The sequence below is a fragment of the Dipteris shenzhenensis genome, chromosome 8 (genome assembly GCF_047967505.1).
Source record: "Dipteris shenzhenensis isolate YYH24624 ecotype China chromosome 8, Dip_SZ_1.0, whole genome shotgun sequence".
In the NCBI taxonomy this organism is placed as follows: domain Eukaryota; kingdom Viridiplantae; phylum Streptophyta; class Polypodiopsida; order Gleicheniales; family Dipteridaceae; genus Dipteris; species Dipteris shenzhenensis.
The window spans coordinates 50450244-50467337 of record NC_141603.1 but is presented as its reverse complement, the minus strand read 5'-3'; the positions used below and the strand labels follow the sequence as shown (position 1 = coordinate 50467337).

Genomic DNA, 17094 nt, shown 5'->3' with positions numbered 1-17094 from the left:
TTTTGCAAGCGTTAATTGAAGGCAAAGGAGGTTTCTTTGAATTTACTAGCCACCAGCAACAACGTGTTTTTGTACACAAATGGATGGGTTGTTGATCTTTAGGAGAAAGAAGGAGAAGAAGAATAAATTTTTTTAATGTCAGGGTCTTCAAGGGGTCATCAGACATCGATCTTGGGGATCGATCTCAACACACTCAGATTGTTATTTATTTGCTTTCTAGTGTTTAGGTTACACTAGAGCGGCCTCAAGTGGGTTTTAGAGTAGATTGCAGTCTATTTAGCTGCTAATCGGTCTCCATCGCCTTCTCCTCCTCACCGACCGTAGAGCCGCGGATCCTCGTCATCCTTTTTCCTTTTATTCCACCCAGCATCGGCCTCACGTAGTAAACTACCCACACAAGCACATATTTCGACCTCCTTTAGGGGATGTCTCGACCATGATACTCCGCTATCATCGCATGGAGAGGCAGCGATGCAAATTAATGGGCCACAATGGAAGGATCTCGACAACCCGTTGCCAAACCAAAGCACACATGCAAAGATATTGAGAGGGAGCCACTTGCATGCGACACGTGGCAATGTGCATGGTCACATCTGCATGTCCACATGTCACATGCATGTGCCTCCCCACCCACATACCACTCTCACACCCCTTACTTCCCCTCCCTCCCACATGGCTAATTAAGGGTGTTTACACACTATAAGAAGCCCAAGCCCGCGCCCAACGTTCATTGAATGCATCTCCACTGTGGGCGAGCAATGGGCAGGCAATGTTGCCCAATCTTGCCTGTGCATGAACCTTGGGCATGCCCACTGTGGGCCAAGTGTGTAAGAGATTGTTCCCGCGGCGACATTTATGTCAATATTGCTCAAACTTGCTTCGTTCCCACCTTAGCACCTAAGTCTACGCTGATAGCTTTTTGGCATTGCAGGTGCCTCGGTGGAGATGAAATTTCTTCCTCTCTACTTGGGCATTATGGGGCTTCACTTTGTTTTAGTAAACTTTCCAAACATTAACTCACATCGATCCAAATTAGCTATCATATTTACAGCTAATTCAAAGCTCATTGCTAGCTTTAATGATCGTGGGGGGGACTTAAGCCTTGCTATGCTTGCCATTGGGAGGGCTCATAGCATATTTGCCAGCCCTGGGATAAGTGGGAAAGCCCTCTAAACACCCAAACTAATGCCATTCTTTTGGCCCTACAAAGGGTCTTAGGGTAGTGTCGGTTTTTTGGGTTGGGTTAGTAAAAGTGGGGGTTTGTGAGTAGTCGGTCAAGTTGATCGGGTTAGTGGGGACTAGGGTTAGGTCTTAGGTTAATGATGTAGTTAGGAATGTTTGACCCAAATAGGAACTAAACCAAGATCTTACTAAATTTGTTTGACCCAAATAGGAATGTTTGACCCAAATAGGAACTAAACCAAGATCTTACTAAATTTGTTTGACCCAAATAGGAATGTTTGACCCAAATAGGAACTAAACCAAGATCTTACTAAATTTGTTTGACCCAAATAGGAATGTTTGACCCAAATAGGAACTAACCCAATCTTACTAAATTTGTTTGAGCAACTTCCTAAATTTGTTTGACCCAAAGAGGAATGTTTGGCCCAAATAGGAAAACTAACCCAAGATCTTACTAAATATGTTTTAGCAACTTCCTTTATTACCTACCCCCATAGTCTTACATAGCAAGGAGTAGAAGAGCAAGAGGAGCAACAGAAGTAGATGGTGAGTGATGAAGGCGAAGGTTCCAAGGGGGGCCGGCACCTTGTTCAAACAAGTGGAGACACACATATGGAGAGAGAGAGAGAGAGAGATAGAGGAGAGGAGACGCAATGATGCAAGTTAAACTCCTTGATGGGCAGAAGATTTCGGAACAGAGAAACGATTTGGACGGGGCGGGGGCTGGGAGCGAGGCGTACTCACCACAGATTTTGTTTTTGAATGATGACCTTTGACGCCATCCCGATCATCGCAACAGCGTCGCACTGCAACAATGGAATTGTCGGGACACTCACGCCGGCCAGGCTTGAGGCGGATAATACGTTGTCCGAGACTTGAGCCAGGAAGGTGATAAGCTGGAAAATGTGAAACAACGATTGAATTGAGGGAGTTGATGCTGTGTGGCTAGAGCTGTGGACCTTGAATCAGACCTGACTGTGCTGTAGCCATCGTCAAAGAGCTTTGCACAGGCCGGCGGGAAATGGGTTTCACTTCTTTTGCCCTCCCTCCCCTGGAAGAAATCGGTAGCGATGTTTGTACAAAATCGGTTGCAGCATCTGCGAAGTCACATCTCAGATGCCTCGACAATCAGAATATGTCAAGCACCACGAAAAGAGCGAAGAGCACAGGCACGAACCAGACGATTCCGAGCAAAGCGTCTCTTCGATTGGCTTCATGGACCAAGAATGACTTCATGATTCACATTTCCAAGCATGCGCAAAGACCCAAGGCAAAGCGGTCCGTTGTCATGGTCCGAGGCGATGGTGATGAAGAACGTCAGTATGAGCTGAGGGTATGCACTCATAAAACGTGCCGAAAGAGTGGCTCCCTGCAAACTCTCGAGCTACTCAAAGGCTTGGCTTCGCCAAACATTGTGGTAGAATCTTGTGGCTGCCTCGGTAAGCTCACATTTGCACTCAGCACCACCCCTTTAAAAATTGTTTAAGCCGTTGGGATGCAAGCGGATTTACCACTGCAATCGTTTATGATAGCAGGGCGGTGTGGGGCGGGACCAAACTTGGTGGTACTTCCCCCGGGAATTTTCGTAAGCCATTGCAACACTGGAGCACACGCAGCTCGGTTGCTTGCCTTACAGTGTGGACTTTCCGATCCAGATAACAATTTAAAAGCTCTATCCCTGAAGCAGCAGGGAAACAAAGCAGTTGAGGATGGTGACATTGCACATGCAGATATTTTGTTTTCCCAGGTGAGCTATCACGTTTGCAGATCACATGGCAAGTTATCATCCTTCAAACATGTGACAAGTTATCCTTCATACATGAGCCATTGACGTTTTGTGCTTTACCCGTTCTTGACCACAGGCTATTGATCTGCAACCTTCGGGTGGCTTACATTTGTTGTACGCCAACAGGTAGGCCTTCTGTCGATGATCCATTAGATCTTGAATTCAAATTGATTGCTTTGTGTTCAATTTCAACTTTACGAGTCCTCAGGTCTGCAGCCCGTCTAGCTAAAGGTGATCCAGATGCTGCCTTGGAAGATGCTACGCAAGCTGCTAGATTGGCACCATCATGGCATACAGTAAAACTCTTAAAAACTCAAATCGTTGCCTCAAATATCTCTGCAAGTGCTTGATTTTTTTCCTGCGTTAAGAGAAGAATAGTAATTTACATGAAGATATAGTACTGAGTTGACGATAATGGCATTGCAATCAGCCTCTTTTGCGGCAAGGTGAAGCTTTCATGTCCATAGGCGATTATAATGCTGCCCAAGCTGCCTTTTCAAAAGCACTCCTGCTGGATCCTTCACTTCGGCGCTCAAAATCTTATCAGGTAAGCTACAAGGCATTTGCTGACTATATATTCAAGGAAAATTGATGACATGAAAATAGGCAAGGTATACAAGGCAAGGAAGATCAACTCATAGACTTGATTCTTTATGGTGATTGTAATAATAACAAGAAAGACTAACATCGCAACATTACGCTCTACCACAGTAGCATGAAAGTGGGCCAATCTCAGCAGTGAAGCGCTGAAGGATATGTGGCAGTGGCAAGTGGGATTATCGCAAATATGTAACTGCAATAACATATACAAACTATTTTATGGGCTAAAAACTCTCCACCCAATAAGTTGGGGCCCCCTTTTGCAAGGCATGGGAGAGAGGGGCGGCTTGGCAGCCCCTATGGGCACATACAACCTTTGCGGGGAATATGACTAGTAGGACATGCTGTGCACTAAAACAAACAACACAAGGCATGCAAAATTTTGTGAGAACAATTACGCTGCTAAACTTCCAAGTATGACTTATTGAGCAGCTGGCTAACTAGCGGACTCATCAACCAATGCAGGGCTGGCTAAATACATGTGAAGGGTGGGATAAAGTCATACGTTCTTAATTATGAAATTGCATGTTTCAACTTGTTTAGATGCAGTAGTTACATCATTATAGATGTCCATGCTTGTTGGTAAGTTAGCTGGGAGTTAGACGAGATGCACAGAAGTTATGTTAGTGGCTTGGCATGTTGCAATTGCTTTTGTGTTCAGCTATCGGAATTAGCAAAAGCCAACTCTAGTTGCTAACGAACAATTGTTCATTCTTAAAGCATGATTGTATTTGTTTATTGTAGCAAAGCTAGGCCTTGGGGAGCAGAGTCTCTGCTTAGATTGTCAATTCTTAGGGGACCCACTGAATATCTCAAAGAGAAGTCATAAATTTGGTCATGTGGAGAAAGTTGTAATATTCATAAACTCTTTGGTTGATAAACTTTAGTAGACCTATATTTTGTGTATTTTTTACTTGTGATCTTGTGCCAAAAATTGATTCAAAGTCATGAAATTTTGTATTTCCTTTGTATTTTTCCATTAAAAACAACCTAGGTCTATGGCCCCTGCCTCGCCATCATAACGTGATTATATTCGGAAAGGTATTTATGTACATTTCTACACTTGCAAACGTTGTATAGGACCTTGTAGGTGATGCTTACCTCTTACCCCTTTCTACCCAAATATCACCTTATGATCAAATAGAGCAATACTTTGATATGCCCCTTCTTTCCTCCTACCTCTTACCCCCAAGTTCTCAAGATCTTCCGGTCTTCTTTGTCTCTTGGCTGATTCCTGTTTCCAGACAGACACAGATAGCAGTGACTTCCATTCGGCTGGGTATGAGGTTTGAGACAGGCCGCTGGCACATAGCAGGGTAGTAGTGGATAACATGGGAGGAATGGCCCTGATGCAGAATGGGCAACACATCCTTGTGGAATGTGCAACCTACTCCTCTATTTGAGATTTTGGCACATCTTGGATGATTGTGACACCATTGTTCTCTTCCTTCAATGGCACATACATTGCCTTAGGCATGTAGTTCAGGAGGCAATTTGTTCAGTGTTTTAAAAAAAACAAGCATACCAACAGCACTAAGCAATAATAGTGCTTTCACATCACAAAACTTTTATTATGATTGTAAATGCTAGCTTTTGGTCCCTTAGGTTATATTCAGCCGCCCCTGGACAATCTATAGAACAAATAGGTTATATTCAGCCTCCCCTGGATGATCTCATAGACAAAATATTCATTAGCCAACTATTTTTTCTGCTACAGCAGCAGGGATTCTGTATGACATGTGGTCTTCATAGTAGATTAGTTCAATCTATATCATTGATCGTGTTTAACCCATGTTTCTATTTTGATTACAAGTAAAGGGGTCCTTTATTCGGTTATTAGGTACTCTAGTATGTTTTAGTAATATATTTAGAGACCATCAGCTAGGTAGAATAGGTCAATGTTGGGGGCTGGGCGGCATATATAAAACCCAATCTCTGGTCTTATTTCTCTGTCTCAAAGCCTGAGGTAACAGTGTATATTATGGCAGGAGTAATATTCAGCAGCAAACATTTTCTTAGGACTAAGTGTAATAAATGTGATAGTACTTTCGTATGTATGGTTCTCCTTTAGTGCTAGCCTCTGAGTCTGCCCTTCACCTCTGGAGTGCCGACAGAAACTCAGTACGAAGACTTTGTATAAATGGATGCTCAAGTATGTGGGGGTGTGTGGATTTGTATGTGTGAGAGCATATGTTTATACTATGGTCTACACCCACTGTTGGGCACTGATGACGTCAGTGGGGATGTCATAGTAGCTAGTCACTGCTATGCGTGATGGAGTTTATGGTTTTCAACCTTATGAATGACTATCATGAGATTGAAACTGCACTAAGTTGTGTTTTTAGAGGATGAGTTTGGGCATGTTCCTGGATTCATCTAGATGTATGTATGATTCATTGTCTTCAAGATTAATAGTTAGTCACTGTGTTGGAAGTCCTTGTGCAAATGTTTTTTAAAGACTGCACCTACACTTATTTATATTGGTCGTATTGAAGCTGTCTGGTTGTAAACAAGGGTGTTCTCATTCAATGGAGTGATTATAGTAACATTCTGGAATCCGGCTCTCTGGAATGTCACAAAGATGTTTTCTGAGGAGTCCATAGTTTTGTAGCGATTACATGGCTATCTATCAAGAACAACACAATGCTTAACTGACTCTGTGCTTGTTCCTTTGTTAATCTGTTTTGCAGAGAAAAATCCGAGAACTTGAGGGCAAGTTGATATCTGTGAATTCATTGGCATAGCTGGAATGGCGAGAAGTCTAACAAGTTGATTGTAGATATCTACACACATTTTTACTCCAGTCGTACAATCTATATTATAAATGGTAATCTGCATCACATCCAACTTTGGCTGAGTGTTGTGTTCTTGTTTACTTTTGATATCGACTCTAAGAGGCATACTGTTAACGATCCTAACACCCACTTCTGCTTGCAGGTCCAGTATGCCCCATTAGTGCAAATCAATTATCTATTTCCTGTACTTTGTTTGAATAGACTTTTTTAATGGTACTTTTCAAGTTTTTGAGCAGAGGGGATAGTTGTATAAGGCCCATATGGAAATACAAATATACAAACCTGTATATATAATTTGGTACGTATGCACATAGGTATATACCATCCCACATATATACACGCATGCTGACATACACACATGCATATGTAAACCTTTCAGGAGATTTGTACATCTGAACACACAGGACGAGTCGTGTCAGAAGCTCTTTATAGCAATTCATCGGAGCTCAAAAGAAAGAGCACAGTTAGGGTAAATGCCGCAATTTTAGGCTCAACTCAAACAAGAATGGGTATGCACAAAGTTATCCGTACTTAGAACTTGCCAATATAGAAATGCAATCGGAATGCAAATGGAAATGCTTGGGATGATGCGTGGTTCAATGAACATGCCACGAATGCAAGGGATGGGACCAGGCACGGTCAACCCAACCATGGGAAGTGGTAGTAATACATAGAGCAAGGGACAGATGATGGCACCTCCATTTTTGCAGACCTTTGTGGAAGATAGCCCTTTTGGGTAACAAGGGGAATCTCAACGACGTTCTCTATGCAATCTAGAAAACTTTGAGGGCTCTAGTCCTATGGCATATTCAAAAATAGAGGAACCAGATAGATTTTAGGAAAGATAAGGTTTTGAGGCCCATTCATGAAGAGATTGTTCAGGATCTTATTGTAACAAGTACGTACATTGATAGAAGTACAAGAGCTATAGGCAACTATCGGCTCTTGTGCATCATTGAGGTCTTTATTTTGTCACCTTCCTAGTTTAAGACACTAGTGGGGTACGCTTTAGTAAAGGCCCTTCCATGCTTTGAATGGAAGTGGATGATAATCTTTTAGATGAACATCTAGAGCTCCCTTGACTGGATCAAGTGTCTTGAACCAATCACGCTGGCAACCATGTGTTGTGATGCATTAGAATCCACTATCCACACATCTTGGTCATTTTTCTTTGATGCACTCAATGTTGTGCATATTTTGATGTCCTTAAAATGTATAAGGTCTCTATGAACTATTTGCAACAATGATCGGCATCCTTGTTATTAAACAACACATTTTCCATGAGGCATCTCCCCTAACCCATCAGAAGCATACTCTACTTTTGTTGCATGTGCCCTCTATAGTTTCTTGCCATTGTTGCTTTGTCTAGCATTGGACTTGCTACTATGACAATTTCTAGTAATATGACCCAACTTATTACACATAGCATTTAGTTTTTCTCTTTGTAGATGGCTTTTACTAAGCAAAGGACTAAATGTTCTTATTTTGTTAAGGCTTGGACTTGGAACTCTCACCATGTTGTGCATTCTTTTGAGGCCTCTTGCCTTTGAATTGCATTCAGTGCATCTTTGCTATCAGTTCTGTTGGTAGCCAAAGATAGGCTACCACGTGTTAGATGGACCGTCACGAATGTGGGGGATACCAATCCCCTGTCTCCTAACCACGCATGCCTCTCTCCCCTCCCAAAAGATCTCGAGAGGGAATAAGAGAGAGGGGTTCAAATGAGCCAACATATCCAAGGATGTCCAAAGTCCCCATATGCTTATGGGATTAATTTTCAAAGGACACGTGTCAGCACTTGTGAGCCTCCTTCAACAAACCATGCTCCACGCACTATTTGAGGGGTGAAGGCTCCCACTTCCAACAAGTGCACCTTCAACATGGTCATTCGCCCTTTTAGATCAATAGGCTTATATCAAATAAATTGACTTGATAGTCATGCATCTGGCAATCACTGCGACCTTGAGGCTCTCATAAGATGGTGAACTTTAGAGTATTCCTTCAACAAACTTCAGGTCATCCATTTCAAAGATGTTCCTAGCCATTCTATTGAGGATCTTCATCTTGTTGAAATGATCCAACAATGCATCACCTACTTCCATATGAAGATTTGCCAACTGTGTCTTTAGAATAAGGTAAGCAACCACCACATCTTGCTCTCGTAAATGGATGTTAGCATAGTCCACACATCAAATGCATAGTCAAATGCATCACCTCAGCAAACACTATGTCCTTTAGGCATATTGTAAAAATATCCATTGCTTTAGCATTTATGTCATCATAGGCATCCTTTCATGCTTGTGTGGCCCTGTGTCACTTTGCCATCATCAAACATCTGTCTGGCACACAAAATTCTCCCATTGATGTCATCTTGGTGATGACGCAAACACTTATGCACATTGACAATTGGATTCCTAATTCCACTATCTATCAAGTTTCCCAAAAATACAAATTGAGAAATGCATGCAATGAAGAGAGGAAGATGTGCTCTCTAATATAGTTTAAAAACTTCTAGATTTTGAGTTATTAGAAAATGCCAAAAAGTTACACTCCAAAAATTTGATGCCATTTGATACTAAAGATGATGTTGTGGGCACCCCCCAAAAAAAATTTGCCTTGAAAAAGAGGATGAGCGCATTGCAAAATACTTTGAAAATACCTTTGGAGATTTATGAAGATATGAGGAGAAATCAATACAATGCATGAGGGATACTTGATAGAAATGGTGCCTCCTAATTGCTCTGTGAAGATTTTGGAGAATCCCTTTGGAGAGTTGTGAAGATATGAAGAGAATTCCACACAACGCGAAGAGGGCTTCTCGATACAAATGGAGTCTCCTAATCGCTTTGGCCCTTGGGATGATTTTGTTACAGAGTCTAGAGTCCCATTATGCAAAGTAAGGTACTTCCATGCACTTTTGAGGACTTAAACTGACAACCTCCTCTACATAGGAGAGTCTTACCACTAAGGTAAACTTTGTCACATGAGGTTAAGAAGGAAAGAAAGGATATCTAAGGATACTTTTACCTTGGAGTTTGGAGAGAAGCTAGGGTACCCTAAGTTTGAACTTAGAATATTTATTTATTTCCTTGTGCTCCTTTACATCACCCCACCAACTTCCTTATTCTTCTCCCTCCTTGGCTACCATTGTTGCCTCTCTTCACTCCTTCAACTTACTCTCCTCTCCTTTGCCATCGAAAGCCTTCTTCTCTACTAAGCTCACTTATGCTTGGTCTTCTCCTTGTTTGTAGGTCTTCTCTCAAGCTATAGTTCACAAGCTCCCACCTTTTTGGGTCAATTGATGAGCTCTTCCAAGCCTCTTCCTAAGCTCTCTACTTAAGCTGCCTCTTCCTAGGCTCTCTGCTCGAGCTTTTTGGTATCTCTTTGCTAGAGCTGCTTGCTTCAAGTGCTTTCCTTGAGCTTCTTTAGGTTGCTCCTTTACCTACATAGTCTCATGGTTGAAGGTCCTATGTTTCTTTTGAATCTTTTCAAGTCACTTGAGCTCCTCCACTGACCTCTCTTGCAATGTTGTGGGCCGTTCATGCTTCATTCTCTATGGATCTCTGTTATGTATACAGCTTCTATGCTACTGCTCAGCCTATATTTATGTGGCGTTCCTCAAACTCTTGCTCACGGGAGCCACTCTTCTACATACTTCCTTGTTTCAAGCCTATTGGCTCGAGTTGTGGCATAGGTGTTGTCTACATTTGTTGGACCATTTGTGCACTTTGTTCCTGGAGCTAGTGGCTCTTTCTTGAGCTCACTTGTATCTTCCTTTGCAGGTCCTTTGTTGCAAGAGCTTCTATAGCTTTCAAGCTTCATTTGCTAATTCATGGCTCCTTCTCCAAGCCAGTTCACTTCTACAAGCCTTGCTCTCTGTGAAGGTTTCTCCAGTCTTCAGTTTGCCTATAGCTTTGTCTTCAAAGCTTTTGACCTACATTTGTTGTTTGGTCGCCTCTTGCTCTTTTGAATTTTTTCTCTGTAGCTCATCACAAGCTCTCTTTCAAGCACAATCTTTTAAGACTTTCTTGCATGATCTTTCTTGATAAATGACTCCTTGTCTATTGTAGGCCACGGCATTCTCCTTTGAAGCTTTCCAATGCTAGGCAAGCTCCTTTATAGTTGTAGTCTTCTTGCTTCAAGTTGTAGGTATTATTTGGTGCTTTCTTCTCAAAACATCTTCTCAAGGCATACATAGTCCTTGAGATTCAAAATGACCAAAGAGACATACCCTCACTCAATGGGATGTTGGAAAACTGAAGGAAAAGAGTAGAGTGGACACAAACTCAGAATACTTGCATTACTTCCATTGTAGAATGAAGAAGAGTGAGGTCCTTAAGTAGGCACCTCATACATGCTCACTGACATCACTGATGACTTCAGAGCTCCACAATCATCTCCTCAATCTGCTCCTAGATTCTCTCAATCATCCTATGTGGCTCTTCCACCACCTAACTGTGCTTGTGGGCACCTAACTGTGCCTTTAGCACTCACACATAGAAACATAAGGTGTGCCTGAGGCATACACCTTGAGATATCCCAACAAACCCCCCCTCAAGGGAATGTCTCAGGCTATGTCAAGGATACATCTAGTCTCATAGTTTCTCATGCCATCTCATGGTGGTCAAGGATTAATCTATGGCTAGGTTCTCATGCTAGCAAGGGTTCCCTTGGGTGTAAGGTAAACAAAAGGGATACAAAAAGACCTTCCAATGGTTATCTCCCCTGCATGTACATGCACACAATGTCTGTAGGAGGTATCATGGAGCAAAACATACACATGGCCTACATCATAAGGTGACCAGAGGTGTTTACAAAACACACAAAACACAATAGTTTATTTTCATTCATTTTGGAGGACTATCCAGGCTGAGTACCTTGACATAAAAAGAGAGCTCTGGAGCATACATAGAGATGTTTAAAATGCATAATCTTCATGGGATGCCTCATCTTGTGGAGGCTCAATTGAAAGTAGATTTGCATTTTCTTTCTTTGCTTTGGCTCTGCAAAACTTCTCATTATGGTTGTTCTTGCCACAGTGCTTGCATGGATTAATTTTGAAGCAGTTCTTTGAAAGGTGATTTGTCTTTCCACAGTGATTGCAAGGAGTATACTTGCCCTTCTGGACTTTTACAGCATAAGCAGTGTCATTGCCTTTCCTGAGCTCCATATGCCTTTCTTCTTCTTGGAGAGCAGAGATAATACCTTCAAGATTAGGATTAGGAAGATTTTTCAAAGTGGTAACTATGTGATCATAATCTTCAGGGATGCTCTTAAGTAATACTGCCATAGCATCATCTGGAGAAATAGGAGAGTTGATAGAAGCTAATTGAGTCATAAGACTCCGCATATAGTTGACATGAGCTGCTAAAGTAGTACCACTAGTCATCTTCAATTCAAAGAAAGAGATTTTAAGTGATAGTTTAGAGATGTGAGAGCTAGCACCAAAAATCATGTCAAGCTTCTGCCAAGCTTCCGAAGGAGACTCCAAGTCAGAGATATGGTGTATATAATCATCTCCTAAAGCAAGAGCAATGATACCATATGCTTTTTCTTCTCTAGCTGGATCCCTTGCCGGTCGTGTCGGAGTTGAGGATTCTCCAGCATTGGAGGCCGTAGAAGAAGCGGTAGGAGTAGGTTTGACAAGTCCCCATAAGTTCTCCCTCATCAATGCAAATTTCACCTTCATCTGCCATGTATGGAAGCCCTTTTCATTGAACTTTTCTAGATTCAATAGGGCAGCCATGAGAGGGTCTAACCGAGATATTGGGCAGTGTCTATCTCTCTTACAAGGCAAAAAATAACTGAAAGACTTCCAAAATATGAGCACTTGATGTAGCAAAGACTAGTGACCAATATTCAAACAATGATGCTTCTTCTTACATGCTTCACAGAGGTGGCTTAAAATGAGAACTTTCCAGTCAAAACCAGGTCTAGTAATTCAAAACAAAACTGAAGCCACATTTATACTGAAGTTATTGAAAGCTTCAAAAGACCAGAAATGCTAGAGTAGTATTTTATGTAGCATCATCTTCAAAAGCTTGTCAAAACTGTCAAAACTAAAGAGCTGAACTTGGAGGGCTTATAGCTCACTCTTCAAAGCAAAAGAAAGGGGGCTTTCTGAGGCAAAAGAAAGCTGGTATACCACAATAGATCCTCTGGGAAGAAGAGGCGCAAAAACGTGTCAGGTCGCCTTCTCTTCCTTCTACAAAGTCGACTGGTTTTTCTCTGTTTTCTCCTTCAATATGTAGCCATTGCTGCTCAGATTTCAGCACAAGGTAGCCCAAGGTATGGAGAAGCTTTCCCTAAAAGGAATTAGAGAAAGAAGGAGCAGGCGCAGAGAAAACGCAGGAAGAGAAATCGACGAAAACCGTGTAATGGCGACCAGCAGAGATGGAGATTCTTCAATTCCTTGCAACCGGAAGTTCGCCCCTTCAAGGTGAATCTCCAGCAGGAAGGGCGTGGGAAATGGTTGAGAACCTGAGGAGAACAGGCTTAAGCAAATTTTGGGAAGAAGAGGGAGAGATGGTGAAGAAGAAGAAGAAGAAGAAGATGATGATGTGGCAGAAATGGGCTCAAGGGGGATCAAATGGCTCTGATACCATGTTGGAAAATTGAAGGAAAAGAGTAGAGTGGACACAAACTCAGAATACTTGCATTACTTCCATTGTAGAATGAAGAAGAGTGAGGTCCTTAAGTAGGCACCTCATACATGCTCATTGACATCACTGATGACTTCAGAGCTCTACAATCATCTCCTCAATCTGCTCCTATATTCTCTCAATCATCCTATGTGGCTCTTCCACCACCTAACTGTGCTTGTGGGCACCTAACTGTGCCTCTAGCACTCACACATAGAAACATAAGGTGTGCCTGAGGCATACACCTTGAGATATCCCAACATGGGACACACCCTCTACAACTCAAAATGACACTCAACAACCCTTGCATGCACTCACACCTTCAAAATCTTGAGCTGATAGAGGCCTCTACCTAAGAGATGTACTCTCAAATAGATCCAAACACTAAGCATGCCTTACATGCAACCTTACACTACAACCCTGACATAGATTTTGAAAAGTGAGTCAATGGGGAAGAGAATACATCTCTTGGTCCTCTAGTCCCAACACAGTATGGCTTTACTAAATTTAAGAATCTCACTTTCACTTGCACACAGTTAGAACTCTCACCTACCAAGTAGGACCATTATTGTTGTGATAGTATGTTAAAGAGAGCACACAGCTCTAAATGAGGACACACAGTCAAACATCAATGCACACAGCAAAGAGAGGATGAGAGAGATTAGACACATACAGCTAGCTATTCAAATGTACACTCTCACATAACCAAAAAGATAAATATGATAGAATATATATTGAACCCTAGGTGGGTTTCCTTAAGTCCATAAGGGCTATTCACACAAGAACTTAGGATCCCTCTAGAGAACTCTATGGTCCTAACCATCTACCCATCTAAACATCATATGAACTTATATCCTACCATATATATGCATCATATGAATTTATATCCAACCATATATATGTTAGGAAATGGACTCAATTTGAGTGACTTTTAGTGTGTTTTAGAGTAGTACTATACTACTTTATATCCTAGAGTGCCATGTGTCACTATGGGACCTATCCCATATACATTTGACACTTAGAGTGCATGTGCCTACCCTATAAAGGCATTGTACTCATTCCCCTTGGAAGGATGGCTTCTCCAATTCCATCTAGAGCTCTCTTCTCCACGCCATGATCTACCACCTCTCTTCTCCTTCCTTCAGCTACATCATTCTGTGACTTGCGGATGATGTTTTGCTTCTATCCGGATGTAGAAGCACTTTGTGTCTTTAGTAAAGTTGTAGATGACCTTGAGTACTATAAATTTCATTTTTACATCATTGCAATCTGAGTTTTTTGTGAAAAGTTACAGCCCTTGCAAGAAGTGACGAAATTTGTTTCTGTACGCAAATTTTGTTTTGAAGCTCAATGATTTGACAGCCCAAGCATGATGTAGCCAGCTCAACGTGGAGCTATCCATCCTCTTCATCGTTGACCTCTACTCCAACCCACCATTTGCTCCTTCTGCTTGACATTCTCTTAGAGGTGCTGCCCGTATTCTGCCCGTCATTTCTTCCTCTTGTACATCTCCATTGTGCTCCCTATTTTTTTTTTCTTTTACCCGCCATTTCTCCCATTTCTTCCTCAGTCCTCCATTTCTTCCTTAGCTCGCTTGTGTCCTTCATTCTATCCATCACTGTTCTCTCTTCTAGCTGCCAGCTCTATGGGTTCACTTTCCACCAACTCTCTCCTTGTGGACAAATTTAAGGGGGATGGATTTCCCACATGGCAAACAAAAGTGCAACTCCTTCTCATGAAGGAGAATGTTTGGGATACCATCAAAGATGATGAAGCAGTTGAGGCATCAACAGAGCTTCAAACACAAAAGATTTAGAAGCAACATAATTCGAGGGCCATCGCAATCATTGGGCTTTGCCTAGATGATTCATTGATTCATCACATCGACTTCAAGTCCAAGGCAAAGGAGATTCGGGCACGCCTCGAGAATATATTTGGTAACAAGATCACCAACTCCAAGGTATTTCTAAAAATGTGATTTTATAAGTTGAAAATGGAAGAGTCTGATACTTTGAGTGTGCATATAGCAAAAATTCAATCTTTAGTTCAACAACTCTTCAATTTGAAGTGTTGGCCAGATGATGAGGACAAAATGGCTGTCTTGATGACAAGTATGGAAGGGATTTCTCGCTTTGAGAATGCCCTTGAAGTACTTCACATTGCATCGACTACATTCGAAGATATGGTGTCTCTTTCGCTTGAAAAGGATCGATGCAACAAAGAATCTCCATCCTATTCAGTGAGTACTACATAGGCACTTGCCTCCACTAGCAAATGGAGACCTGCCATCGACTCCACTAGCACGAGGAAAGACATTCAAGCCATTCAAGTGCACTTACTATAATAAGCTCGGTCATATGGAGGATTGGTGTTACTAGAAGCTTGCTCAACAACAATCGAAGGATCATGCCAGTTGGGTGGCATTCGCCACTAGTGATGATGTAGACGAAGATGACCCATCAACAGAGGATGATGCTCTTATAGTTTGTCTCCCGCATCTAGAGGATGATGGAGATCATGATTTTGCTTTCTAAAGCATAATATATTTGGGTACTATGCCCTGGGGGTGTTTCCAAAAAATGAATGCAATAAATCATGTGTGTTGAGTCAATAAAGGTCCTCTGTCTTAGATAGTCCTCCTAAAATGATGTATTTCTTTTATACTTTTAGTGTGTGGCTCCATGCTCCTCATTAGTCTTTGGAGCCAAGTGGGGATGTACTGTGGGAGCCATGTGTTTTTGGCTTTGATAGGTCTATTAGTTGGTGCATTGGTCTCCTAGACCTCTGAGTTGATCATGCATCCATGCATGATAAGCCTTTGAGCCATGCTAGATGATATTTCTATGTTATGCTCATGAGCCTCTGAGCCATGCTCACTTGCCTCTGAGATTGTGTGGGAGCCATGTCTAGTTCTAGACCGGCATGCACGGTTTTGATGACCATCATTGTCATGTTTTGTTCTTGGTTCCATTCCAGTAGTCCCTCCCCTTTCCTCCACGGGGGGGTGTTAGAAAATGGAGTCAAATTAAGTGACTTTTAGTGTGTTCTAGAGTAGTACTATACTACTTTATATCCTAGAGTGCCATGTGTCATTATGGGACTTATCCCATATACATTTGACACTTAGAGTTTGTGCCTATCTTATAAAGGCATTGTACTTTCATTGTCATTTTAATCAAGCCTCATTCCTTTCTTGATCATGTAAGTACTTTGCTTAGTTGTATAATTCTTTCTTGCATTATTATATTTCCATTATGCTTTCCTAGTCTTGCTTTTCCTTTCCATTCCATTTCATGTCTTGCATCTTCCATATATACATGGGAGCTCATGGGAGAGACCAGCCCAATGATCCATACACTTCAACAGATCTTACTCTATTAATACCTTTTGCAAAGTATTGTATTCATTGAACACATACATATGATGGTAGAAGTACAATAATGCATATTTTCAAGAGCACTTATCTCAGGCATTGTGCATGATAAAATACATGAAAATATGCATGTCTTACGACACAAATGATATCCAAATCACACCAGAATTTGCATTGTTGTAAAAAGTATCTTATCCATTGTCTGACACATTTATGGTAGAAGCACACTCATTCGTGTTTTTAAGTTATTACACATTATGTATTATTAAGAAAAAAGGATATATGCACTCTAAACAAGGAAATATGCATGACCAAAAAAATCTTCAATCTAGAATGAGATGCGCCAATAAATTTTAATCATATATTCTATATAAATGTTAAAGTATACAATAAATAAATAAATACGATGATAGGAACTCAATACAATGTCCATATACAAATAAACTTGGGGGGTTCACCTCAAAGAATTTTAGTGTACCACAGACATTCAAAAGAATGGGTATTTTAATCCAACTTTTGGATAAAGTTTGAACAGAATTACAGTAACAAGAGGGGTTTTTTATTTCAACTTTAGAAAAATTTATGTAAGTTCATAAGTAAAGAGGGGTGGTTTTATTGGGGGGAAATTTTAATACAGGGTGTTTTAAATATCCTTGAATGCACATGATACATGGGGCTTCTTAGTATTATACCCCCTAAGCAAATGAACATCATCCT

General features: G+C 41.4%; 1 protein-coding gene across 3 annotated transcripts; it reads left to right on the top strand.

Annotated features, from left to right (window-relative positions):
* The first annotated feature begins 1711 nt into the window (after positions 1 to 1711).
* On the top strand, positions 1712 to 7296 carry LOC147899632 (uncharacterized). Of its 3 annotated transcripts, none has more exons than XR_015541428.1 (7): positions 1712 to 2621; positions 2718 to 2929; positions 3045 to 3094; positions 3177 to 3264; positions 3399 to 3515; positions 6259 to 6395; positions 6506 to 7294. XR_015541428.1 is itself a non-coding variant. In XM_087378291.1 (7 exons), exons 1-6 carry the CDS (start codon positions 2204 to 2206, stop codon positions 6310 to 6312), a joined length of 939 nt encoding a protein of 312 aa, XP_087234417.1. In that variant the 5' UTR covers positions 1712 to 2203; the 3' UTR covers positions 6313 to 6320; positions 6506 to 7294. The 3 variants fall into 3 exon arrangements, 2 of the variants coding, with proteins under 2 accessions (XP_087234417.1, XP_087234416.1); XM_087378291.1 differs by having other exon boundaries at positions 6259 to 6320; XM_087378290.1 differs by having other exon boundaries at positions 6259 to 7296.
* Positions 7297 to 17094: the final 9798 nt, after the last annotated feature.

What these genes read in the sequence shown, in the direction of transcription:
- LOC147899632 (XM_087378290.1), top strand. Translation starts at nt 2,204, where the DNA reads ATGGGTTTCACTTCTTTTGCCCTCCCTCCCCTGGAAGAAATCGGTAGC. An exon ending in AGAATCTTGTGGCTGCCTCG is followed by an intron (nt 2,622 to 2,717) that starts GTAAGCTCACAT and finishes TTATGATAGCAG; the next exon opens with GGCGGTGTGGGGCGGGACCA. An exon ending in GGCGCTCAAAATCTTATCAG is followed by an intron (nt 3,516 to 6,258) that starts GTAAGCTACAAG and finishes TCTGTTTTGCAG; the next exon opens with AGAAAAATCCGAGAACTTGA.